This window comes from Miniopterus schreibersii (genome assembly GCF_964146895.1).
Source record: "Miniopterus schreibersii genome assembly, chromosome: 2".
NCBI classification, from domain to species: Eukaryota; Metazoa; Chordata; class Mammalia; order Chiroptera; family Miniopteridae; genus Miniopterus; species Miniopterus schreibersii.
The window spans coordinates 181,579,851-181,606,768 of NC_138102.1; the positions used below are offsets into that span (position 1 = coordinate 181,579,851).

The 26,918-nt window shown below is 55.6% G+C and overlaps 1 protein-coding gene across 5 annotated transcripts; it reads left to right on the top strand.

The window, feature by feature from the left end:
* Positions 1 to 26,918, top strand: SYNGR1 (synaptogyrin 1). 5 transcript variants are annotated; one of them, XM_081130834.1, is made up of 4 exons: positions 1 to 191; positions 17,026 to 17,263; positions 18,611 to 18,756; positions 23,224 to 26,918. In XM_081130834.1, the coding sequence occupies exons 1-4, from the start codon at positions 93 to 95 to the stop codon at positions 23,443 to 23,445; spliced, it is 705 nt and encodes a 234-aa protein (XP_080986960.1). In that variant the 5' UTR covers positions 1 to 92; the 3' UTR covers positions 23,446 to 26,918. The 5 variants fall into 5 exon arrangements, with proteins under 5 accessions (XP_080986960.1, XP_080986962.1, XP_080986963.1 ...); XM_081130836.1 differs by having other exon boundaries at positions 23,290 to 26,908; XM_081130837.1 differs by lacking the exon at positions 23,224 to 26,918 and adding an exon at positions 21,704 to 22,432.

Below are 26,918 nucleotides of genomic sequence, written 5' to 3' on the forward strand. Positions count from 1 at the left end.
GCCCGCGAGCAGGGGACGGGGCGGGGGCGCCGCGCACGCGCACGGCCCGACGGTGCGCGCCGAGCGGGGGGCACCGTGCGGGTGCAGGCACGATGGAAGGGGGTGCGTACGGAGCGGGCAAAGCCGGGGGCGCCTTCGACCCCCACACGCTGATCCGGCAGCCTCACACCATCCTGCGCGTCGTGTCTTGGGTAAGGACGGCTGGGTGGCCCGGCCAGGCCGGGGGTGGGGTGGCGCCGCGGGCAAGGGCGGCGTGCCCGAGCGGACCCCCGCCGCACCGGAGCCCGGGCCGGGCCGCGGCAGCCGGCGGGGAGCGGTCCTGCGGGCTACCGGTGCCCGCCCCTCTCTCCTTCCAGGGCCCCGGGGGCGGGGGTCTCGACGCTCGCGGGGGGCGTCCGCTGCCGTTCGTGGGGCCCTTGCTTCCCGGTGACCCCAGTTGGTGCGCTTCGCCCCCTCCGTCCCCAGCCATCGCTGTGACCTCCAGGCCGCGGCCCTGCAGCTCGCGGCTCGGGTTGCGCGCGGCCGCCCGGGCGGACCGGCGACCGCGGGGACGGAGTCCGGGTTTCAAGTGGCGTTTTTTGGGTGGTGGATCAGGGCGTGGGACAGCACGCGGGGGTGCACGCCGCGCTGGCGGTGGACGTTCAAGGAGGAGAGGACAGGGAACCCGGTTTTTATGGCTGAGTGCGGACGGTGTGGAGCGATGCGTTGGGAGCCAGACACCTGGCTACCACCCGGAAACGGCCTCTCCTTCCAGCGTGACCTTGGGCTGGAACCCACCCAAGAAATGTTCTCGGGAAACCAGAAGTTAAATTCCGAGGTAGGAGCATCACCTCCTTTCTCAAGCCTCAGTTTCCCGATTTGTAGAGAGGTGGGAGGAGCCTCCTTGAGGCCTCCTTGAGCTGATGAATCCCTGACAGCGCCCCCCCAGCATACACCTGGATGCCTGTGGGGGTTGGGGGCCGGGGGAAAGGTCCCCTCCCCACCGAGAAAAACAGAAGAAAGGCCTTTTCTGGCCCTCCAGCCTGGTGAGGGGCAGAATAGGCCAGGTCAGAGGGCTGAGTGGGGTCCGTATTCAGACCTGGGAAGGGGGAGAGGAGGATGGGACTGAGGGTGGGGTTCCCATGGCTCCCGCAGCACCCCAGGGAAAGAAGGCCTGCTGTGGTCTGGGGAGGAGGTGCCTGGGGCTCCTGAGGGTTGGCTAGCCATTGCCCAGACCTCCTCAGGAGAGGGTCTTGCTTCTACAGGCCTGGGGCCGGTTCCTGTGCACCCAGACCAGAAGGTCCTGGACTGGAGGCGCTGGTCAGTGGCATTGTCGGTGACACTGGGGGCTATACCTAAAGCCACCTGAAGCCTTGGGTGCTCAAGCTCCCATTTCCTGGGTTTTCAGGGTCATATTAGTTCCTGGTGGAGCTACCTTTTTTTTTGGTCTAAAACTATTAAAACCTTCTTGTGTCACAGGAAGGGTGGGGGAGCTCTTTGAGGGCAGGGAAGCCCTGTTCTGTTACCCTGCCCTGTTGTTAGTCTTTGGGTCCCCAGTGCTGGCACAAGGCCTGGCACCCTTGGCACATCTATGAGGGTTTGTGGCACTGAATTCATTCATCTGTGCCAGCCTCTAGCTCCCCAGAGTCCCGACCGGCCATTGGCAAAGGTAGAGCTCTAGGCGCCACCTGCCTCATCAGGTGGGCTGGCTGTGCGTGTTGCTCCCCTTTGCCGGTTCCTGGGCCACAGGGCTGGGAGCACAGAGCCACTGGCTTTGTGAGGAGGTGTGGGCAGCTTGTCTGCTTGGGTCACTTCTGCCTGTGAAGGCTTCATTTAACAAAGCTTCATTGAGTCTGCTGGGCCCGGAGGGAAGGTGGCATGACTCAGAGGCCGCCCTTAGTCCCGATGCAGAGTGAGCCATGCACCCCCAGACAGAGGTGGTAACAGGAATCAGGGAGACTTCATGGAGAAAATGATGTCAATTTGGGCCTGGAAGGATGAGGAGAGTTTACATATGTGCACATTGGGGTGTGGGGTGGACATTCCAGGATGAAGAAAAGTAACTTTGATTGAGTACCCATTGTATGCAGGGGCGCTGTCATGATTACCCAGCTAGTTTCCCCCACCAGCCTGTGTCACACTTGAAGAAACTGAGAGGCTCAGAGAAGCCCATGGTTACTGAGTATGCCAGTGGCAGGTGGAGAATTCAAACCCAAATCTTCCTGCACCCACAGCCTCCTGGTCCTGATACCTTTAAATGTAGTTTTTTTTTTCCTGATCAGGAGAATAATATCTGCCAGTTACTGGAAAATATAAAAATCATTTGTGATGGTTGTACAACAGTATAAATATATTTAATATCACTGAACTGTACACCTAAAAATGGTTAAGGTGGTGAATTTTATGTTACATGTATTTTACCACAATAAAGAAAAACTTGGGGCTGGGGAATCATGTGTGATACCACCACTTAAGGAGGGCTGCTGTCTCCTCCTAGTCTTTTTCTTTCTTTCTTTTTAAAAACATTGTTAAAGTTGATTTCTAGAGAGAGAGGAAAGGAGAGGGAGAGAGAGAAACATCGATGTGAGAGCAAAACATGAGTAGGCTGCCTCCTGCACACACCGCACCGGGGATCCAGCCTGCATCCTGGGCATGTGCCCTGGTTGCAGATTGAACCGGCAACCTTTCGGCGCACCAGACAACGCCCAACCAACTGAGCCACACCGGCCAGGGCTCCTTCCAGTCTTGTTCAAAAATTAGTGGTATGCTGAGACATTTTAGCATGTTGGGGGGCACACCCTTCACCCTCATGCTACCTCAGCAAATGGGGATGGGGGTGTTAGTGGGTCTGGCAGGTTGGCAATAAGTTTCACCCTCACTGATGAAGCCTGAGCTCTAGGGCTAGGCTGCCCAATTCACCCTGAAAGTGCCATGTCCTGAGAGCCCCCCAGTCTCAGACAAACCCAGCCGTTTGGTTACCCTATCCAGGACTCCTCTTGTGCTGCCTAGACCCCTTCCGCAGCCCTGGAGAGGCCCAGCAACACGTAGTGGGGCGGTAATTTTGTAAAATCTAAAAAAAAAATTTTTTTATATTTTTCTGAAAAAGGGCCCCCAAACCATATAAGCTTCAGGGCCTCACCAAACCTGGACCCACCCTGGAACCTGAGACCTCGGAGCCCCCAGGCCCTTTTGGGGCAGAAGCAGGTCCTAGAACAACCCTTGTCTCTCTTGCCTGAGGCTTTCTCAGCTACCCTCTGCCTCTGTGCGCCCCACTCCACACACACCTACCTACCCGTCAGGGGAATTACAGCAAAAACCCAGGAACTGACCACATTGGTAAAGGTGGAGAGCCCTCTTGCAGCTCCTGCCCTGGGCCAAGAGGAGATGGCCGAGTTGGGGCAGTGTCTAGGACGAACCCAAGCTGCTGCCTCTAACCCAGGGTGGGGGGAAGATGGGTTTGTGCTGGCAGCGGGCCAGGATATCTGTAGCCACTCCCTGCTCCCAAAGGCACCAGCTGTGCCCACCTTTTGTGCCTTGGTGTCCCCCTTTGATGGAGGAGGCCAGGCTAGGTCAGAAGTGCAACTGCTCCATGACTGCAGCCTGTAATGACTCTTTTCTTTATGTTGGAGCCAAGCGGGACAAGGGGAGTTCCAGCAGGGAACTAACTGATTTAATATAAAGGACCACCTTCTATTTAGAATTAATAGTCTTTTAGAGGGTTGAAATGACCCAGGAGAAAAGAATATTGGTGCTGGTAGATGAGAGGGTTTTTTTTGTTTTGTTTTTTTAAAATATATCTTTATTGATTTCAGAGAGGGGAAGAGAGAGAGAGCGAGAGAGAGAGAGAGAAACATCAGTGATGAGAGAGTCATCGATTGGCTCACCCCCCCACTGGGGGTCGAGCCTACAACCCAGGGATGTGCCCTGATGGGGAATTGAACTGCAATGTCCTGGATCCTAGGTCAATGCTCAACTGCTGAGCCATGCCAGCCGAGCGATGAGAGGGTTTTTTAAGTTAATTCTCTGTTTTGGCAAAACAAAACAATGAAATGTATGAAATTTTGCCATTTTCAGGGTTGATCTCTTAAGGGCATTGGCTGTAATACCCAGGATTCTCTAAGTAGGATGTATGTCGTCCCCACCAGGAGACAGAAGCTAGGCTCAGGATGGAGGGAACTTGTCTACTGGCTCAGGGCTCAGACTGTCAGGGTTCTCGTTCAGTACACTCCTCGTGGGTTTCTCTGTCTGGGTCACAGTGGCACCAAAGGGTGGCTCAAGGTGGGAGGCTTTACACCCTCTCTTTTTTTTTTTAATTTTTAAAAAAACATATCTTTATTGATTTCAGAGAGAGGAAAGGAGGGGGAGAGAGAGAGAGAGAAACATCAATGATGAGAGAGTCATTGACCAGCTTCCTAGCCCGCAACCCCGACATGTGCCCTGACCGGGAATCGAACCCTGATCTCCTGGATCCTAGATCGATGCTCAACTGCTGAGCCACACCCAGCCGGGCAACACACCCTCTTTTTTATCAGCCCCTTTAACCATCCCAAGTCAACACTGAGTATAAAAGCTGACCTTGCTTTGCAAACACATTAGCTTCAAGCCGAGACCCCTTGTCCCAGCTCCCACCCTTGTCCTCATACGTCAGAAGGGTGGGTTAAAGGGGTCCAGGTGGAGACAGAGCCTCTGGCCAGCTCTGGCCTTCGTTCATTCATTCCACGTATACCAAGTCCCTGTCAGTGCCGGCCCATGTGTCCCACCGAGAAGCTCTCAGTCCAGTGAGAACAGAATTGAGTCAACAAGCACCATCCAGGAGGCTTGGGATGCTACAAGGAGATCCAGTGGGGCCTAGCTGCCTCTGCAGGGTGGAGGCATGGAGAACTTCCAGGAGGAGGTAACTCCTGAGCTGATATAAATAAGTGGGGAGGGGGAACAGTGTGCACAAGGTCTGAGTGGGTTTCAGAAATGAGGGTGAGTTCTTGGGGGCCCCGGGTATGTGAGTGAGAGTGATGAGTCAAAGGCTAGAGGGGCAGGTAGGGGTGGATAGCCCAGGAAGGGCCTCGAGTGACAGGTACACAAGCTGGACTTCATCCGAGGGCCCTGGGGGCCACAGAGAGTGGTTTTAAGCACAGAAGTGGCGTGTTCTGGAAGCTCCCTGTGGCTGCCATGTGGAAGTGTGGCTTGGAGAGGATTCTGAGGCAGGTGTCCTCGCAGGAGATGTGTGGTCTTATCTAGCCTGTCCTGTTCCAGCACCAGTCTCTTCCCTGTCACTTACTCAGAAAGCAAGGTCCATGAAGGCATGTCCAATGCTCCTTTGGCATTTATTGTTGACAGTACTGGAGCCTTTCTCCCCTCTTCGCCTGCCTGTGGCTAAGCCTTGGCTGGTCCATCTCAGGTATAGAGTGGTGTCAGTGCAAGGTGGTCTTCATGAGATGTTTGCTGATAGGATTCTGCCAGGTTTCTTGACATTTCCAGTGTACAGGGGCAGCGCAGGAGCCCAGGGTGCCTGGGAGGGTTTGACATCAAGAGCAGGACCCCCAGAACGGGACCTTGGAAAACCCCAGTCCTCTCTGAGCCCCCCATTACCTCATCTGTGACATGGGATTGCGGTGCCTGGGTGAAGGGCCTGCCATACAATTCACTCCTCCTAGGCACGTGACATCCCAGTCAGAGTGGGTTTTGTGGCCTCCACTTTAGGTGAGAAGCTGAGGCCCAGAGAGTATAACTGGAGTTGCCAGAATGACAGCCCATGCTGACCTTGGGGACACGGCCCCTGCTTCCTGCTTCCGGGAGTCCCCAGCCACAGGTCTGCTTGTGCAAAGCTGTTAGGCTGGCAGGCTGACACGAGCCCGGAGAGAAAGAACAAAGGCTGGGTGAGGGAAGTCGGAGAGGAGTTGAAACCAGGAGGAGGGAGGACAGGGAGAGGGCAGGGGCAGCGCTGGCAAGGGAGCCCCACATCCTACCCACAGAAGAAGCTGCCTGTCCAGGGGACAGAGAGGCAGGGCAGGGTGCCGGGAAGTGCCTAGGGCCACTTTACACCCACTTCGACCCTGACTGGCAATGGACTTGAGCAAGACACCATGTTCTCTGGGCCTCAGTTTCCCTGTCTGTCAGATTGGAAAAAGGTAGTCCAGGTTGGGCTGATGGTTCCCAACCTTTCCACACTCAAAGAGCCCCCACTCTTGCTCCTAGTGGATTGTGGGTTGGGAACTTTTGGGTGGGTTGGTTTTTAAAGAAGTGATGTTAAGAACCACTGTCCCCCCATCCCCAGTGCTTTGGGGGGGCCTGCAGCAGGGGGGCCTGGGCCCCAGGTCCATGTGTGTGAGCCTTAGCGGTGTCATGGGGCCTGGTAGGGCAGTGGTGCCCTGTGTTTTTGAAGGAGTCTTCCCTCCTGGCATGGACTTTTGCTCAACTCCCCTTTGCAGGGGAGGACAGTGTCAGAGAAGAGGACTTCGGGGATGGGGTAACGGACTGGGACAGCTCTAGGCTCTCAGACCCAGACTGTTCGGAACATCCTCCAGGAACCCCAACAACCCAGCACTCCTCCAGTAACTCATGAAGGGCCAGAGGACATGACCTATGTCCCCCAGTCTTCAGCACCCTCTGAGTATCCCTAATTGTAAATTGCACTGTGACCAGGACCCTGCTCCTTGGCAGCCCTCTCAGTGGGGGCCGTTGTTTCCCTCATACCCCCCTCTCCTAGAGGTACAGCAGGGCTCCTGGCTCTTGAGGCTGCTTCCAGACCATTCTTCCCCAGCTTTGAATCTCACACCAGCACAGGATTGGCCACTCCCCTGGTGGTTGGCCAGCCTCAGGTCACTTTCTCTCTCCCTCGCGATGCCTAGGCTTGGTGCCTGCTCACTCCAGTACCCCAGTGCCACCCCGCCTTCATTCCCGGCCATTGTAGTTTCCGCTGCCACGATCCTTCTCACACCTTGGCCCCTCACATTCTTGGCCTGCCTGCCTCACACAGTCTTGTCCTCACCTGCCTCGGCCACTCGCCAGGTGTACCTTAGGCCTGGCCTCCCTCCTGTAGCTGCACACACTCAGGTGGCTGCCTCTCCCCACCCCTTCTGTCTTTCCAGCTCTCTCTTCACCTGCCCTGGTACCAGTGGTCCTTGGGCCTGGGCCCTCTGAGCCTTGACCCTCCTGCTGCACGAGCCGCCCTCACCAAGGTGGTCCTCCCTGTCACTAGACCTCCTCTCACCTACTCAGGGACTCGGGTCCAGTGACACTCCCAGCACCCTTTCTCCCTCCCTCTCCTGCACCCTCAGTTTTCCTTCCCCTCTCTGGCTCTTTCCCTTCATCACCTTACAGATGCGTTACTTCCATCCCCTTACAGATGTGTTACTCCCAGGCCCACTCCTCGGGTCCTGCAGATTTGCCTGCGGTCACCATCCCCGGGGTTTCTCCTCCGGTTTCTCTCACAGGCCCCTCGCCAGGCGTCCTCTCCCAGCTCCATCATCCATGACCTTCGCGTTGCCAAATCCCGTGGCTGATGGTTATTAACAGATCTCTCAGCCACAGCTGGCAGGCAGTGAGGGTTAGCTGGTCTCCCGTTGGGCCCAACAGCCGCAGGATGCAGACACCCCACCGTCTTCTGCTTGACTTGCTCCTCTGTGTGCGCCGTGTGCTGGGTGCCTGCTCCTCGGTGAGGGTGATGTGGTGGGAAAACCGTTTAAAATACGGAGGTGAGCATAAGACCTAGAGTGAGGGAGCACTCACTGGCTCAGGGATGGGGTGACAATGGAGTTGAGATGAGAGGGGTGGGGCCAGCTGGGGGAGAAGGGGGAAGAAGTCCCAGGCAGACAGAAAGGCTGAGAGGTGCAGGGGAGGCTGCCCAGGATCCTGTCTGTTACATCACTGTCACATCCACAGTGCTAGACCATGCCTGGCATCTCGTAAGGACTCCACATGCGGGTGAACTGTGTTGTGAAGTGCACTGCTGTGCCTGCCTCCTTCAACCCACCATCCCTATTCCAGCCTCCCACCCAGCCTTAAAGGCCCAGCTCAAACATTACCTCTCCCTTAAAGCCCTCCAGGATTCCTCCAAGCTCGCTTTGTCCTTCCCCTTCCCTTTTGCTGCATGACTGGCTGTAAGAACTCTCAGAAGCAGAGGACTTTTCCTCCTTGTGTCTTTTCTCTTCTAGAACGTGAGGTAGGGCCCTGGCCGGTGTGGCTCAGTTGGATGAGCATTTTCCTGTGCACCAAAAGGTCAGCAGTTCGATTCCTAGTCAGGGCATGCGCCCAGGTTGCGGGTTCAGTCCCCAGTTGGGGTGCATGCTGGAGGCAACCAGTCAATGTTTCTATCTCCCTCTCCCTTCCTCTCTCTCTAAAATCAATAAAAACGTGTTTTTTTCAAAAATAGAATGCAAGTCAGAGCCTGGGACCAGACTATCTCTTGGAAAACCTGGAACTTTCACAAAGAGAGGGAAACAGGGAACAGTGTTAGGCATGTAGGGACTGGCAGGCAGAGGCAGGCACTGAGGTGAGGAAGAGCAGACACCACTGGGTAGCTTACTCTACCCTTCTTCCCAGCTGAGAGACCTCACAGAGCCTCAGTTTCCCTACCTGCAAGATGGGGGCACACATGAGGTCCTGCCAGGGGAGGGCTCAGCTGTGTTTAGTTGGTGTTACGTCCCTTTTCCAGGGGTGGCATTGCTCACCACCCCCACTGCTCCTCGCCTCCGAAAGGGCAGAGGTGGCAAGACCTGGAATATAGAATATGGGATGAGCATCTGGATAATTCTGCCACCAAGTGTGAGTTCTCACCCCTCTCTGAGTCTTGGTTTCCCCCTTTTTAATGAGGCTACTGGCCCCCTTGTCACACAGCCACAGGAGGGTGAAGATAGGGACAGTGTGGAGAGAAGGGGGAGCCTTTATATCACCCCGGCTGAACCTCACCACTTTGGGGATAGGGGGCTGCTCATCAGGCCCCTGCCCAGCAGAGATCGTTCCCCACCCCCACCACTGAGAACCGGAGGGGACAGGACGGCTTGTGGGAGGATTACAGCTAAATCCCCAGCAGGTCATGTCTAAGGCTCCAGAACGTGGTGCTCGGGAGGGGAGGAGAGAAGCGACCCCGTGCCCCACCCGCCCGGCCTCAGCCCTGCAGCTCTGCGTGCGGCTCTTCAGGAAGCTGAGTGGCTGCCCAGTGCCAGTCACGCGCCCCTGCCTTGGCTTTAGTCGTTATCCTCACATGACCTTGGGTGGGGACAGGCCCCATTTCCACGAAGGGCAGCCTGACTCATTCCTCAAAAGCATGGCAGCTCCTTTCCTCCCTCAGCCTCTTCCTGGGGCCCAGGAGGCAGGCTGGAGGACCTCGGCGGGGACACTGGCAGGAAGGCAGGTTCAGCTGGACTCAGCAGCCCCCTTGTTCGGGAGGGAGGCAGCTCCCCTGGTCACAGGTGTGCAAATGGGGGCACAAGCCGGGGATGCTGAGGAGAGAAGACTGCTTTCTCCCCATTTCTACACTGCTGTGCCTTGATCCTTCTATCAGGCTTGCTGTTTGCTTCCCTCCAAGCCTTTCCTGACCCTCCCTCTGGCTCTGGCTCGGGATGAGATGTACACCCAACAAGTGACCAATAAATAGAAAAAAAAAAAAAAAAGTATATAATGATATTATCAAGAAAATAAATGGAGTTATTGGATAATATTGTAGATCTGGGAGTCTGGTCTAGAGGGCTCCTCTGAGGAGGTGTCATGCATTGAGATTTAGATGTTGAGAAGGAACCAGTGGGAGCCAGCAGGAAGATCTGGGGAACTCTGCATATCCCAGGCTGAGGGAACAGCCAAGTGCAAAGGCAGGAAGGAGCTTGGGAGGCAGCCAGAAGAGGAGAGTGGTAGGAAAGGATTCTGAGCCCTAAGTTGGAGGGATTTCACCATGGGAATGTGGGGGTGGATAGGTGGGATGGAGCAGGGGCTGGGTGACATGATCTGATTTAGGTTTAAAGAGCTCTTTCCAACTGATATAAAGGGGACAGTGCAGGGGGCAGGAGTGGACACATGGAGAATAGGAAGCTGCTGTCATCACCTGGCAGGAGGTGATGCTGGCCTGGACCAGCATGGAGGCGTGGAGTGCTTTGAGAGTTATTTGGGGGAGGGTGGAGCCATAGGTCTTACTGCCAGATTGGATGGGACTTGAGGATGAGCCCAGTTTGGGGTCCTAGCAGCTGGGTGGGAGCCAGGGTGAGGGTGGCTTGAGGTCACTGGGAAGCTGGAAGAGACTGGAGGTGAGACCAGTAGCCCAAATAGAGGGATCTCAGAGCCTGCCTAGGGGAGAGACTGGTGAGAGTTGGGGTTACTGCGCTGGAGTCGACTTGGGGGAGATAAGGACACCAGAGAAGAGCCTGTCCTGGGTTAGGCGAGCAACATTGCCTCTGGGAAGTGGGCAGCTCTTGAGACTACAAAGTGGAGAGCCAGTGAGCAGGTCATCTAGCTGTTGCCTGTAGCATGGGGCAAGGACCAGGGACTCCTTCCAGCCATTTGGCTTCGGAACAGATGTCCCTGTGCAGGGTGAGATAGATGGTGCCATTTGGAGCTGGCAGGCCCACAGGGCTATGGGATCCAGCTTTCATCTCTCTACAGCTTCTCTGGGGGAAAACTCAGCATATGCCCGAAGATATTTAAAGCCAGGCCTCTGGGAAGTTCTGGGAGAACAGCAGAGGCCTCTGCACCCCCCATGCTGGCTGGGCCCACCTCGCCCCGGAGCCTGGGTTTGCCTGATGCCCAGTGGTGACCCCACACAGCCTGTGGCTCTGTGTGCACATGGGAGTAAGGTGGGCCTGGCTCCTCCCACACTGTGGGCTGGTGACATGGCGCAGGCCAGCAGGTGACCCCTCCTGGATCTCATGCCGATCCTAGAGCTTGGAACCTGGAATTCACTCCTTCAGAGACTTGGCCTCCATTCAGGATGGGGCTGAGGGGCAGGCCTGGGCAGGAGGCCAACACCCAGACCTCTCTGAGCCTCAGCCTTCCTCTCTATGAAATGGACTAAGTAGGCCTGTTTTGTGGGGGGGTGTTTAGGTTTATTTTATCTTTAGAGGTTTGGGTTAGGGTTAAATGAGATGGCTGTCGTCAGGCACTCCTATTGAGGCAAGGCCCCTGTGGAGGGAGGGTGTGGGCTGTCTCAGGGTGCCATTGGGGAGACAGACCGGTAACAGAGCCTCAAGTAGGAGTGTGTGCAGGGTCAGGGTTGGGGAGAGTGACTGGGAAGGAGCGTGTCCCAGAAGGCGACAGGGAGTCACCAACCCCCATAGGGTTTTGGAGGGTGAGAAGGAGTTTGCTCCTGTTTAAAAGATGAAAAAGGTGGGGAAGGGCATTTGGGGAAGTGGGAACAGCAGGCACAAAATTACTAAACTGTGCCAGCCCCTGCCCCCTGGGATGGCTGAGTGGGGGCAGGAGGGGGGAGGCCAGGGCGGGGTCTGGCAGTTCTCTGTTTCTGTTGGTAGCTGAATCTAATAGTCCAAGATCCTGAATTCTGAAATTCTGAAATTCCTTTCGAGAATTTCTGTTTTTCTGAGATTGACACAGCTCTGCTCCAGGTGCCATCTGGAATCCATTTTTAAAAGACCCAGGATTGGATTATAAAGATGGCAAAAAAAAAGGAAAGAAAAAAAGAGCCCTGGCCCGTTTACTTTGGTGGTTTTTTGGTTTTGGGTTGTTTGTTTTTTAGCATTTTTCTGTAGTACAAAGGAAGGAGATTGTTTTCTTGTGCCTGCCGGTGACCAGCTGCCCTTCTAGATCCTCCCCAGGTACCCGCCCTGCATCCCCTCCGGCTTCCGCAGACCTGCCTTCGGTCCCTGCAGCAGACCCGCTTGTTAGGATGAGCTCCCCTCGCCTCTGCCGCACAGCGTAGAATTTCGTTGGCTTAATTTCCGGTTACCCTGTGTGCTCTGTGTGCTCCTTGCTGTCCCTGCAGATTGACCGGAGCAGGTCACCCTGGAGGCCACAGGGCACCCACTTGGATTTAGACTGGATCCACCCTGACCAGGTGTGTGAGCGAGGCAGGTCCCTGGAAACAGCTGTAAAATGGGAATAAGGACGTGGGCCACGTGGAGTTAGTCGAGAGTCACAGAGTGGGTCCCGAGGGATCCCCGTTTATCTTGCCTTGGGCCGTAAGCAGCCGAGGGACAGAAACCGAGGTGCATGCTCTGCCCCTGGGTGCTCCCTCCCACTCGGGGTGGGGAGATGGCAGCTAAGTGGAGAAGTTAAATGGGACTTAAGATCCCGGAGGGAGTTTGGGAGACTGCAAGGGGCTGGCCATATGCCCTTGGCAACATTTCTTCCCTTCTCCAAGCCTCAGTTTCTCCATCTGTAGACTTGTCAGGCCCAGTCCAGGTGAGGCTCCTGGTCCTGGCCAGGCCTGCAGCCTGCAGGGGACCTGACATGCACACCTCTGTTCCTAACTGTCAACCTCTCCCCAGCCTACTCTGCTCCTCCTCTCTCTCTCCGTAGCAGACCTGGCAGCAGGTTCTGGTGGCTTTACTTTCCAAATACATTAAGCACCCCACCACTTCTCACCACCTCACTGCCCTCACCAGCCCTGCCCCTCATCCCTTGCCTGGGCACTTTCACCTTTGGCCCTAGTCTTTTTTCTCCATCTCAGCCAGGGTGATCCTTTTTAAACCTGTCAGAGCAAGTTACTTGCCTGCTCTTGAGCCCGAAGTGGCTCCTGAATTCCCCCTGCCCCTGAAGGCACTGGGGGCCAACCCCTGCCTACTTCACTGACTATGCTCCAGCTACACTGGCCTGCTACAGCCAAGCTTATTCGTGCCCCAGGGCCTTTGCACTTGTACTTGCTTCTCTTTGGAATATTGGTCTTCTACTCAAAGGTCACTTCATCAGAGAGGCCCCTCCCCAGTTCGTCTCCTCTTGCCCTGCTTTATGCTTTTTCAGGACTTACCTACATATTTGTCAGCCTAGCATTTGTCTCCCTTGGTGAGAACAGGGACCTTGCCACCTCCTCAGCCTCTTGTACAGGGCCTGGCACATACTAGGTGCTCAGGAAATATTGTCAAATGAATGAACAACTGGTGACAAGCCCCAGTTCTCTGGCCTCCAGGATATGACCTCCCAGGCCCCGGATGCAGGGGACCCTGTGGGTACAAAGCAGTCAGGTCAGATAGCACATGCCCAGCAGAGGCGTCACCTGGCAGCTCACTCCACCTCCAGGAACATAAACAGAAAAGTTAGTTCCAGCTCAGGACCTGTGGGTGGAAACCAGCTTCCGGAGAAGGTGGGGGAGCAGGTGGTTGGTGGGAAGTGTAGGGAGGCAAGGCCTTGACCACCACCCCTAGAAGCTTGGATTGTATCCAGAAGGCAGTGGGGAACCACTTACATGACCTTTGTGCCACATGGGGGAAGGGAGAAGGGTGTCTGCAATCCACAGAGCCAGATCTTGTCACCCTCCCCTGTAACTTCTCACTGCATTTAAATTCAGTGTCCCCACTGTGGCCCACCAGGCCTTGTCCCTCCTCCCCTTCGTACCTCTCCAGTCCCAGCTCCCTGGTCACACTCTGACCATGCTCCTCCTCCCATGTTTGGGCTCTGCCCTTTCTGTTTCTCTGCCTGAAACACGCAGGGCTGGCTCCTTCCCAGCTCAGCTCAGAAACCACTGCCTCAGGTTCCGTTCCCTGACCACCTCCCTCCTCTGCCAGAGGACCCTGGGGTGGAGAGGAGGGCTGGGGGCCCCGGGCGCCCCGGGGCCTGAGGGCAGGTAGCAGGGAGCTAGTGTGAAGCCTCCGCCTTCTGCTCCTTACCCTCTTGGGGACAAGGACACATGGGGACACATGATCTCCAGCACTTTCCTCCTGCTTCTCTCCCCCAGGGGTTCCCCATGTTAATGGTTCCTCTTCTGCTGTCCTCAGAGGGCTTCTGCCCTCTTTCTTTTCCTCAAATCTCCTCTGGTGTTCTCTCGGAAGGGGGTCCACCCTTGTTCCCACCTTGGGCAGCAGCCCTCAGGGATTGTGTCTGTCAGGAAGTGCTTTGAAGTCAGGACTTCCTGTCTCTCCCCTCCTGTGTCCCTGAGCACGAGACTTGGCACTCCAGTCACACTGCCTGATCCAGTCACACTGCATGGTCCAGTCACACTGCATGATCCAGTCTCAGTACCCTGCAGGATCCAGTCACACTGTGGGATCCAGTCCACCGTGGGATCCAGTCATACTACAGGATCCAGTCTCACTGCCAGATCCAGTCCGCTGCGGGATTCAGTCACACTACCGGATCGAGCGACACTGTCTGATCCAGTCATACTGCCTGATCCAATCACACGGGTGCTTACTTGCTGACCTCTCAGGTCTTAGGAAAGACCATTCCTTCAGGACCCACCTCCTGAGGCTGAGAGCTTGGTCAGGTGGGAAAGAGCACAGGAGACCTGAGTGTCAGGAGACCTGGGTTCAAGTTCAGCCTGTACTGCTTACAACAGTGTCACCTCTTTCTGAACCGCAGTTTTTTAATCTATAAATTAGGGGCAGTACAAATTGCCCTCCATGTCACAGAGCAGAGCTGTGAGCCAGGATGACTGCATGGGGCTTAAGGACTGGGTTGTGTACCTTCCCAAATCAGGACTGGCAGACGTGTGGCTCACGGCCCACCTCTGTGCTGTGGCTGAACCAGGACACAGCCCCACAATCCTTTCCCCTTTTTCTAGTTGCAGAAAAACTCAAATAACATACAGTAAACCATTTTAAAGTGTACAGCTCAGCCCTAGCTCAGCCCTAGCTGGTTTTGCTCTGTGGTTAGAGCATCGGCCCTCGGACTGAAGGGTCCCGGGTTTGATTCCGGCCAAGGGCATGTATCTCAGTTGCAGGCTCAATCCCGGACCCTGGTCTGGGCGCATGTGAGAGGCAACCAATCGATGTGTCTCTCTCACCGATGTTTCTCTCTCTCTCTCCCTTCCACCCTCTCTGAAAAGCAGTGGAAAAAATACCCTCGGGTGAGGATTAAAAAAAATAATAAAATAAAATGTACAGTTCAGTGGCATTTAGTGCATTTACAGCGTTGCATAACCACTACCTCTCTGTAGTGTCGAAACTTTCTCCTCACCCCATGAAATACCCTGTACCGTATTAAGTAATTACCCCCCCCCCCCCCCCCGGAGCCTGGTAACCTCTAGTCTGCTTTCTGTCTCTGTTATGGATATAGTACATAAAAGAGAGCATATAATATTGATTTCTTGTGTCTGGCTTCCTTCACTTGTTTTAAGGTTCATTTGTTTGTGGCACGTATCAGAACTGTGGTCCTTTTTATGGCTGAATAATACCCCGTTGCGTGGATGTGCTGTCACTTGCTTCTCCATTCATCCATTGGACATTTGGGTCAGAATCCTCTGAATACAGGGAGTCATGAACCAGTGGTCTGCACTCCTTCGGGAAAAATTGTCAAATCAACCCGCCCCTTAAATGTAGACTTATTTGTTTTTTATGTATTACAACCACACTAATATATTCAGTACATTATAAAAACCCATGTAAAGTGTAGACATCTTAAAAAGATTAAAAAAAAATACTGCTGCTCATATTTTTTCACACACCTGCCCCGGAGTCACTATGTGTCAGCTGAGTATGAAACTATGTCTGGCTTATATTGAAATTGTAGTTTTTTGTACAACAATTGGAAATCAAAGAGAAAGTGGAAAACGCACAATAAAAATCCCTCCGGCCGAGGCTCTGCCTTCTTGCATGTGTGTCCGCGGCTCTGGGCCTCCACATCCTCACACAGTTTCAGGGCCCGTGAGAGGCAGGAGGAAAAAGCATGAACTTTAGAGTCAGGTCCCTGGGTTTGAAGCCAGCTCTGCCACTGACCAAACATCACTGTGTGGCACTGGGCACATTTACCAATACCTGCGTCTTAACGGCCTCATCTGCAAAATGCCAGTGATACTGATTTTGTATCAATTAGCTATTGCTGCATAACAAATTGCCCCAAAATGTAGTGGCTTAAAACAACAAACATTTGTTATCTCACGGTTTCTGTGGTCAGGAATCTGCTTAGCTAGGTGCCACTGTCTCAGGGTCTGCCACAGGCTATAATTGCGGTGTCAGCCAGGGCTGAGGGCTCATCTGATGGCTGAGGGTGGATCCATTTTCAAGTTCACTTACGTGATGCTGTCAGGACTTGCTTCTTTGTGGGCTGTTGGACTGAGGGGTTCAGGTCCCTTATGGCTGTTGACCAGAGGCATCGCTCAGTTCCTTGCCAGGTAGGCCTCTCCGTGAGGCAGCTCAAAACATGGCAGCTGCTTCCATCAGAGTGAGCAGGCAAGAGGGGCCAAGAGCCAGAGTCTGTAACTTCCTTACAGAAGTGATATCCCATCACTCTTTGCCATATTCTGTAGCAAATCACTAGGCCCAGCCCACAGTCCAGGGTGTGAATACCAGGAGGTCATGGGGCCACCTTAGTTGGCTGCCAACTGAACTGAAATAGACCTTTTGGGGGCATTAAATGAGGCACCACGTGTAATTCTCTCAGGGTGGTGCAGGTGGCCCAGTAATTGGCAGGATTGTGCCTGGTGTTATTTTTTTCATTCATCATTCCTTCTACTTGTCAGGGCCTGGGCAACAGGGAAGGGTGGGACCAAGGACAGAAGGGTGGAGCCTGAGACCCCAGAACAGCCCATGGCTCTGTGGCTGGAAGGGGTGGGTACACAAGATGGGGGTAGAGGCTTAGCAGATTCCCTGCCCAGGAGGGCATGAGACCACTGGTTCTGGGAGGCTGGGTCTAGTCCTAGAGGAACCCTGGTGTCGGTGAAAGAAGACCTCTCAGGACCTGGCTGGCAGGGGGTGACCCTCTGTAGAGAGGGTCCTCAGTGCCTGTGCCTGAGGATAGAAGCAGTTGACCCTGCCCTGTGCTGTGTGACCCCAAGCAAGTTGCCCTCTCTCTCTGGGCCTCCCTCTGAAATGGCTGCTATTTGGGGTGATGAGGGCTCACAGAAAGGCAGGCAGCAAGCTGAGAGGTGTTGGTGGGCAACCCCACCATACCGGGCTGGTACTGTGTGGGGCCTGCCTGGGCCTCATGCCTTCCCCTGCCCCTCCCTGCCCTCTTCAGGTGTTCTCCATCGTGGTGTTTGGCTCCATCGTGAACGAGGGCTACCTCAACACCCCCGCGGAGGGCGAGGAGTTCTGCATCTACAACCGCAACCCCAACGCCTGCAGCTACGGCGTGACCGTGGGCGTGCTCGCCTTTATCACCTGCCTGCTCTACCTGGCCCTGGACGTCTACTTCCCGCAGATCAGCAGCGTGAAGGACCGCAAGAAGGCTGTCCTATCCGACATCGGTGTCTCGGGTGAGCCCCCTGCCCCAGAGGGCACCCTCTCCTCACAGCAGCGTCTGCAGAGGGTTGTCCCAGGCCTGGGCCTGTTAATCCTCACACACACCTATGAAGCAGGCAGGTGAAGGGACAGGCTTGGGGTCACATGGCTGGGAACAGGGAAGGGTGGGACCAGTGCTGGCCTGCAACCCCAGCATAGCCACAGCTCCGTGGCGGGGAGGGGAGGGGAGTGCAGCATCCAGGGGAGCCCTCTCCATTTGGTGGCCACCTCCCTGGTGGGCCCCTTGAGAACTAACCAGCCTGGTGACTGAAGGCCCTGGGGAGGGTCAGACCCTGGAGCTGGGAGCCTAGGTAACCTGATGCCCTTGCCCTTCAGAAACAGCCTTGGCAGAGATGCCCTGACCTCCATCCCATGAGTTTGAAGAATCTGACTCAGGGAGTCTTAGGTTAAGACTCAGTAAGACTTCGCCTCACTAGCCTAAGGCCATGGTCTAGGGTCTGTGGCAGGGACCTCCCCCCATTTCCAGGCTTGGGACACTCAGGATGAGCCTGGTAGCAAGTTCTAGGGTCTCTTAGTCTTGAAGGAACTAGAACAAAATTAATGGTTCTCAAACTGTGTTCCACAGAGCCCCAGGGTTCCGCAGCAGTGCCTCTGGGAGGGTCTGGGCTCTAGATACCCATCCATTGGGCACATGTATGCTCTGAGCAGCTCTGGGCCTCTCTGGATAGACCCTGGGCACTGCAGGTCTTGTTACTGCAGGGCTCCCACTGCAGAGCTCCCCAGACCTTGGCTCCCAAAGTGCCCCTTGCTGACCTCGGGGACTTTGTGAGGCTGCAAGCACATTAGAGGCTGAGGCTTAGACCCGCTGGGGTTGAGCCAGATTCTTGTCGTAGTCCCCTCAACTTCCCCCTGCCCAGTTCTTTGGGAGGTTGCAGTTGGAGGTCAGGGGGGGTCGGGGCACTCCTCCAGAAAGCTGCAGGCCTCGGGGTGGACGGCTGGCCAGTCAAGGACAGTTGGGAAATCTATGTTTGGCTGAGGTCAGAGAAAGGCTGGCCCAGGCTGATTGATTTTCTTTCTGTCTGTCCCTCCCTCCCTCCCTCCCCTCCTCCCTCCACTTCCCCCACCACCCCTGGCTCTCCCTGGGCCTTGGCTGGCTCCTTTCCATGATCTCTCTCTGGCTGTACATCTGCTGACCTCTCTGCTCTCACCTCACCTTCCCTGTGCTCCCCTCTCTGCCCCCCTCTGGGGCTTGGGGAGTGAGGGAGATGAGCTCTTGAACCTCTCCCTGGTCCCCTTTCCTCCCAACTTGCCCCCTCTCCCCACACGTGGACCATTCTGCCTGGCCCTGGTGGACGCACCAGCCTTCTGGGCCTTCCTCTGGTTTGTGGGCTTCTGCTACCTGGCCAACCAGTGGCAGGTCTCCAAGCCCAAGGACAACCCACTTAACGAGGGGACGGACGCGGCCCGGGCCGCCATCGCCTTCTCCTTCTTCTCCATCTTCACGTGGGTGAGTACACCGCCCGCCCAGCCGCCTGTGGCTCCGGGGCTGTGGCCTTCACACAGCCGGGGACTCCACCCTGCTCCTGTCCTCCATGCCCACGGCGGGGCTGCCCCCGAGGAAGCGGACTGTTGCCATTGCCAGAGAGGACAGTCACGTAGTGATGGCGGACCCTTGCTTGGTGCAGGGCGCCCACCACCGTAGCTGGGTGGCAGGTATTCTCTCTCCACTCTGACAGGTGAGAACGCGGAGGCCACCTGGGCTGATGAGGCTTTGAGGTCTTAGGCTGGGCAGGAGCCCAGGCCTAGCAATCAGGGGACCTGGGCCACACCTTGAAGCTGCCTCTAATTTTCCAGGCCTCTGTCTTCCCATCTATAAAATCGGGTATCAAAAACTTAGCTGCCCACCTGGCAGGCAAGACGTGAGCAGGTGTGGGCAGGCCAGGTGGCACGTCCGTATCTGTCCTAAAGGGCACCCTCTCCTCCACCCCTGTTCTGAAGCAGGAATGCGGACCTGCAGAGGCCAGGTCTTCCATTTTCCAGAGAAGCCAGAAATATGAATTTTTATGTGAAATCTGATCTTTATGTGTTAGCAATTTATTCACGTTAAAAAAAAATATACCATGTGGATCAAGGAGAGCGTGTCTCTGTGCCGGGCTGGCCAGAGAGCAGCTCTTTGTGGGCTATGAACCCAGTGGTCTTGAGCACCCACCAGCGGGACAGCAAGACTGCGCCTGGAATTGAGGCTTCAGGTCATCCCAGTTTATCCCTTCTCTCCTCATCTCCCTCCTGCAGATACCTGGAGTCACACCGACTCTCTTCCCAAGAGCTTTCCCTCTGCTGCCACAACCCCCTCTTCCAGGCCTTCGAGCAGCCCTTGGCCTAGCCTTCTGCAAGGGGGCGCCCCTGTGCCCCCACCTCCTGGGTCTGCCCCGGGGAGACTTCTTTCTCTTTTGGAGGGCCCCTGAATATCCATTTTCTTGTGGAACTCCTCGCCCTAATACAATATTGGGAGCTAGAGTTTTGAAAAGACCTGCGGTTCAGGGCCAGCAGGCCAGCCATGGTCCCTCCACATCTCTGTGTCCTCAGGATGGGGGGAAAAACCAGGTGGCCCCAGGGTATCTCAGACCAGTGAAGGTCTCCTGGAAGTGGGGCCCGTCCAGTCCTACAGGGAGGAGTTTGGGAGCAGCAAGCCCTGAGATGGGGTGGGGCTCACAGAGAAGGAGTAGGTAATTGGACACTAGGACTTTCACAGAGGAGGGCTATAGGTGCCCCCCCGCCCCCCGCCCACTGAAGCCTGCCTCCCTGCTGGCACCTCTGCGCTTCCTAGCTCTTCCCTGCTGGCCTCACCCCTGCTCTCTCCTGGCAGAGCCTGACTGCAGCCCTGGCCGTGCGCAGATTCAAGGACCTTACCTTCCAGGAGGAATACAACACGCTGTTCCCCGCCTCGGCACAGCCGTAGGCCTGCCCGGCTTCCAGGGGCAGGGAGCCCTGTGTCCTCCCCCATGGCGAGGATGTGGGGGCAGCCCACTGCCTGGAACGGCCAGGATGCCAGGGCATCCAGGGCAGCGGAGGGCTGGCTTGAGAGGCCAGTTAAGACCTGCCACTTAGTCATTGCCTCTTTTGTTCATTCTTCATGTGTTCATTCATTCAGTAAACATTTATTGAGCAGCTGATTTGTGCCTAGTGATGAATCAGACAGGGTCCCTGGCCCCAACAGCCCATAGGCTGGGAAGGGAGGACAGACAAATGAAATCTCCCTCAAATGGACTTCCATGGGCCGTTAGAGGGCTGGAGGGGGCTCCACATGTGGGCTCCGGGGTGCTGAGCCATGGACACCGTGTGAGATCCTGTCCCACGGCTGCGGAAGGAAGGCTCATTTTATAGTCCCAATGGAGGCTCGCTGCCAAGGGAGGCCTGGCCGAGGACATCAGAGGACTCCTGGCCTGGCCCTGCTCTCGTGCTGTGTGACCCTGGGCAAACCCCTGCACCTCTCTGAGCCTCAGTCTAATTCCCTGGATTGAGGAGTGATAATGGACCAACCTCTCGGCTATTATATGGATGAGACAAAGGCTGGCACAGAGATGCTCAATAAATGTAGGCTCTTTTGTTCTTTAATTTATTCACTCATTCATTATTCACTCATTCATTTACTTGCTCATTCATTTACTCCCTCATTCATTATTCGCTCATTCATTTACTTGATCATTCATTTACTCATTTTGTCCAAGGAGTCAGGGACACTTCCACAATCTCGACTTTGGGGTGAGTCTCACGTGGCGAGTCCTTGTTCTTCCAAAGGACTTTCGCCTCCAGTTCAGCACGGGTTCCCTCCTTGGGGCCCTCAGCTGCCTGGGCAGGAACCCACCTTCCCCTCCACTCTCTGCAGGAGTTGAGGTGGTAATGGAGCACAGGCAGGCCCCAGAGCAGAGCACACAGAGCAAGCTTCCTGACACTGGAGGCATACAAATACAGGCTGCTTACGGCACGTGGAGAGTCTCGAGGAGGGGCTCAAGAGAATACCTGATCTGAAGAAGCAGGGCAGGTGGACCACCAGGTTCCTGGGCTCTGAGCAGAGCTCCCAGCCTCCCCTCTGCACCCCAATCCAGCAGGGGCCCATGTCCCCCCTTTGCTCCTTGAGCTGGATGCTAAGGGAGGCCTTGACTCAGTGAGGGCAGAGGAGCACCCACAGTCCACACTAGGTGCCTGTAGTCAGAGGCCCCTCCCTGCAAGGGTCCTCGGGGGTCATCTGCTCCAGACCTCTGTCTTCCTGCAGGACACCAGCCTGGACAGTAGACCCTAGATAGATCCAGGATCTCCGGGAGATCCAGGTCTGCAGATGTTTCTCTCAGGGACTCATTCATTCCCCATGTGCTCTTGTGGGCTTGCTGATGACTTGGGGTGCTGAAGACCAGGCCGCTACCCCAGGGGCGCTTTTTCCTTCCCTGCTTCTCCAGGCTCCTGCATCTGAACCTCCAGCAGCCAGGACCTCATACCAACATAGCAGAAGATACAAGAGGGCCCCACCTGATTTCCTCAGCCAGCTCCTTTAGGCCCGCCTTCCCCAGGCCCCTGGCACTTTGCTCTAAACAGCCACTTCCCAGGAAGGGCTGCCCCTCAGAACTTTCTCTGTTGACACAGATTGGAAGTTACTGCCTAGTCACTGGGCTTCTGGAACTTTCTGGAATTAAACACCAGACCTGATGGCCCTTTTGAGTTCCTGGTTGATTTGGTGCCTTGTCAGGGGGCTAATCAAAGGGAAGGAGGTGCGGAGGGCCCTGGTCTAGGGAGGTCTGGGTTCTGGCACTAACTCTGCCTTGAGGCCTCCCTTCCCTAGGCCTCAGTCTTTCCAGCTCAAAAACAGATATGTAGGGCATTAGCATGTTTCCATCACGAACAGTTTACCTGGGTTGGAGAGATCTCTGGAGAGCTTTCAATGTAAACCTGTAAACTATTTGTATAGTGGCATTTAACTTACTCCCTAGCTTGGTGCAGTCATTGTCGTTGTCCTTAATAACAATATAGTTGCTTTCACCAAAAAAGCATTTCCCAACTATACATGGATGCTGGAGACAAGAGTTTTCCAACTGAAAAAAAGGGCTTCAGTGGTCAGATAAGGTTAGTGAATGTGTCTTGTAGTTTCCCCCTTGGGGATCCCAGCATACATTAAATGGTCAAGGCTCTGACAAGTCCTGTGGTCCTGAAACTTGTCTCACTCTGTTTAACTCAGTTTCCCAAACTTGTTAGACCAAGTTGTTTGAGTTAGAATTAGATTCAGCAGCAAATGACAAAAACCACAAGTAACCATTGTTTAAACAAAGTCCAAGTCTGGGAAGACAGTCCAAGGCTGGCATAGTGGCTCCAGAAGTCTAGTGACTCAGGCCTCTTTCATCCCTACAGTTTGGCTCCTGGAGCTCATGGTCCATCATAGCAACTAGAGCTCCAGCTATCACATCTGTGTTCTAAGCATCAGGTGAAAGGGTGAACAAAGAACTTGGGGTGATCTATTGGACAGAACTTAGTTACATGACTGCATCTTGAGCTGCAAGAGAAACAACAGTTTTAGGAGATGACAACAGTTCTCTGTCCCACCAAGAGACTTTCTTTTCCCCATTCCACACAACACTGCTGAGAGCAGTTTGAAAAGGAAGTGGGCCTTTGGGGCCACTTTAACATTCCAGTGTGGAGACTAGAATTTTTGGTGGCCCAGAGTGACTTCTGGGTTGGTGACATGGGGCAGGTGACTTCTGAAGCTCTTTCTGGCTGGACGATGTGGTTCTGGGCCTCTCAAGGGCTGGCTGCAAGGACCCCTTTCCTCCCCACCAGTCAGCTTGGTTTGTTTTTGGTGCTTTGAGGATATTTAACCCTCTGTTGCCTGTGTCTGGTGAACTAACCGCCACTAACCCGGTGCTCTTGTCTGTCTCTCCCCTAACCATCCCCTCCCACCTGTCCTTGGCCCACCGGCCCTCGTCCCCAGGCAGGCCAGGCTGTGCTGGCCTTCCAGCGGTACCAGATTGGCGCCGACTCGGCCCTCTTCTCCCAGGACTACATGGACCCCAGCCAGGACTCCAGCATGCCTTACGCCCCCTACGTGGAGCCCAGCGCCGGGCCAGATCCTACTGGCATGGGTGGCACCTACCAGCAGCCAGCCAACGCCTTCGACACCGAGCCCCAGGGCTACCAGTCGCAGGGCTACTGAGCCACCGTGACCACCTCCTCCTCCCCCCCTCTCCCCGCCTGCCCCAGCCCTAACTGCCCCCTGCCCCCTCCCTCCACACCCGGCCCTCTGCTCCCTCCCAGGCTGCCCTGCCCAGCACTTCATCAGCCTCCCAGCTGTTCCACTGAGGCCCAGGGCAGCTCCGGGTGGGACAGGGCAGTAAGGAATTCCGTTCCGGGGGGATGTCTACATGTGTGTGCAAGTGTGTCCAGCAGGAGCCTGGGGTGTTTGCATTCATTCATTATGTCATCAAGCATTCATTGAGCATCTACTGTGAGTTTAGCCCACACTTGGCATGGGTGTGAAAGAGAAATGGTCTTTGGGAAGGGGGAAGACAGGTGTGGAGGAGGCCCTGTTGGTGCCAGAGGTAGAATGGTGGGAAAGACAGATGGGTGATGCTGGGAAGGTTTGTCTGCAGGGTAATTGAACACCTGCAGGACCCTGGGGGGGCTGTCACCTGCCAGGAGTGACACAACAGCCCTGCTAGGAGTGTTGCAGCTGTCTCCATTTTATGGTAGTGGAAACTGAGGCCTGGAGAAGTCACGGTCACTAGTCCAGGGTCACTCAGGCAGCCAGTGATGGAGGTGGGGCCAAGCCTAGGCTGCCTGACTGCAGAGCACTGCTGTCCCCTTTCCCTGCTTTCCCCCTTCCCCCAGCCTGGGGCTCCACTGCTTGGTGCTCCCATTATTCTGGGAGGCCTTGGGAATCTCAGCCCATAAGACACCCTGATTCTGCTGCAGGCTGAGGGCCTTTTCTGCCCTGCTGTTCCTCGCCTGGACAGCCCTGCCCCTAGGCCCTCTCCCCACATCCCCACTGGCCCCTCCCAAGGTGGGAGGTCCCCTGCATTCCACTGTGTGTCCCACTAGGAACTCAGCACCTTTTTTGTGACCTCCCAAAGGACTGATCACTGTCCTTGCCGCTAGGACAGGCTCACTACGACCCTGCCCACAGTTGGGGGTAAGGAGGCCCAGAGGGGGAGCAGCTGGCCCAAGGTCACAGTGGGTGAGTGGCAGAGCTGGGCTTGCTGCCTGGGTTTCTTGGCCGTAGTCGCCCAGCAGGTGTCTCAATTCCTTGCCCTTGTAACCTCCCAGGAAACAACTGGTCTGGCACATTGTCTCATCTTTCTTTCCTCTGGGGTCAGCCAGGGGGCTAGGGGCTCTGATCGCCAAAAGAATGGAGGGTCCTTCCCTGGCCTTCCAGAAGGCCCACCGAGGGGCAGTCTCCTGTGGGAGGCTGAGTAGAGAGGACAAGGACTGTGGACGCTGCATGCCAGCCTGCATGGCCTGCATTGGCTGCTGAGGTACAGACTGTGCCAAGATAACTGTTGAGGGCCCCTGGTGCATGGTAGGCTCCAGGAGGCCACAGGCTGTAGAGGAGAGGGTAGCAGGTGTCCCCAAGATACAAGGGAGATTGGGGAGAGTGTTGCACAAGGTGCACTCTACTGAGCCTTAAGGGACAGGGAGGCCTTGAACAGTGGAGAGAGGTGTGGACCCAGTGCCTCAGGGAGCAGGCAAGGGGACTGGGTCGCCAAGGTGCTGGGTGTTCTTACCACTAACACCCCATTCCCACACACAACCCGAAGAGGCAGGTATTATTCACAGTTATGGGGCACCTGTGCTGGGGATCAGGAGCTGACAGTCCAGGTGAGCGCTAAGGCTACAACTGGACCAGGGTGCACGATGGGCTGAGGCTCCCCAGGAGGGTCCCGAGGATGGAGGAATCAGCACAGTGGTGAGGGAGGGAGAAGGAACTTAACAGAAGGAGAAACTGAGACTTAGAGTGTGAGTTAGCTGTGGGGCATGGATTCAAACTCAGATCTGTTCAAGTCCTCCCAAGAGGCAGGAGTGAGGGGAGAGGACCCCACACGGGCGAGCAACAGCTGGTTGTTGCTGCCCGGTTCTCCACATCTGAGGAAGGGTTATCTCCCCTGGGTGGCCCGGGTGGCCACAGAATAGGGTCATGGTCCTGCCCAGCTGTACCAGACCAGAGGTCTTGCAGCAGGTAAAGGGGTGGGTGACTGTGGATATGTTTCTAGCAGAAGTTCTATGCCCGCAGGAGGCTGTGAGAAGTCCTTCCCTTTGCCTTCTCGCCACCAAAAACCTCCCCGGCAGGTAGGCACTAGGAGACCCCGGGTGCTACCCAGCTGTTCTCCCTGAGGGTTACCCAGCACTGGTGATGCTGGGCTAGAGGGCAGGGCACATTTAAGCTTCACCCAGGCCCTGGGTGTTTTCTGCAGACTCCCTGCCACTCTGGAGTGAGAAAGTTTACAAGACCCCTGCCAGGAGTGGGGGTTGCTGAACCATCTTGTTCAGCATTCCTCACTCATCCTGGGGGACAGCCCAGACACCCCACCACCAAGTAGAAGCCAGCCCACAGTAGAGCTGCAAAAAAGGGTGAGAGATGTCGGAGAGCAGGGTGTAGAGGAGACCCAAGGCTCCTGAACCCTGCTGGGAAGTTGGTGGGGAAGCCCTATTCTTTCTGTTGCTGAGGACACTGGGGAGCCCAAGCCGAAAGTGTGTGCTCTTAGGCCAACGGTATCCCCCTTTCCCTCCCTGCTGCCCTTCCCCCACCCCACCTCTCCCCTGCTTCTAAGCCTATCCTTGGAGAAGGGCCCCCCAGCATCCTGACCCTGCATAGCTTGGGTTTCCTCCTCCCATCAAGCACAAGAGGCAGCCCAGGAAAACTGGGTTTCATGCAGGCTGAGAGTTGCAAGGACCCTGGAGGCAGAAGACTCTGGGCCAGGAAGACAGTGACTTGTCCAAAGTCAAGAGGTTCAGGATCCAGGCCTCCTGCCTCTGAGTTGACACATCCTTCGCAGTCACAGGCCATCTGTCTGGTTGTGGCTCTGGGTCTCCCCCAGGGTATAACAATTGAGGGACTAATTCCCAGGAGACAGGCATTTATTCCCCCCTCCAACCTTCCCTGGTGAGTCTTGATCTTCAAAGACTTTTGGGGTCCCAGGCTTCCCCCCTGTAACCAAGAGCCCCCACTTGTTACCCATGGGGGCCCCCCAACCTTGGCCCAAGACCCCTTTTGATTCTCTGAGGAGCACGAAGGGGTGTAGGAGGATGGGCTGGTCCAGCCGTCTCCCAGCGCTGCGCCTTGATGTGACACTCCCCGTCCCTGGTGCCCAAGTCCTTGTCTGGGTGTCCGGCCCCTCCCGCAGCGTTACTGCCTGTGTATAGTATAAATACATATATTTTCTATATATAAGATGTATAATATAAGGCTCCACAAATATATGTGTGTGTGCGTGTGTGCAGTGAATGGTGGTCCCCATCCTGGGCCCCCGCTCTGGACTCCCCCACCACCTGGTTAAGTCTCTCAAGAGTGAATCCAGTGGCCCCATGGCACCCCCCCTTTATGACATCTGTCTATTTGTGGTGAACCAAGTGAAGGTGGTGACTTCTGGTGACAGTAATAAAGTGAAGACTCAAAACCCACCAGTGGACTGC

Excerpts from the sequence above, each read along its gene's own strand:
- SYNGR1 (XM_081130834.1), top strand. The coding sequence starts at position 93 with ATGGAAGGGGGTGCGTACGGAGCGGGCAAAGCCGGGGGCGCCTTCGAC. Across the intron at positions 192-17,025 it reads TCCTGCGCGTCGTGTCTTGG|GTGTTCTCCATCGTGGTGTT; the intron begins GTAAGGACGGCT and ends TGCCCTCTTCAG. Across the intron at positions 18,757-23,223 it reads TCTTCTCCATCTTCACGTGG|GCAGGCCAGGCTGTGCTGGC; the intron begins GTGAGTACACCG and ends CCTCGTCCCCAG.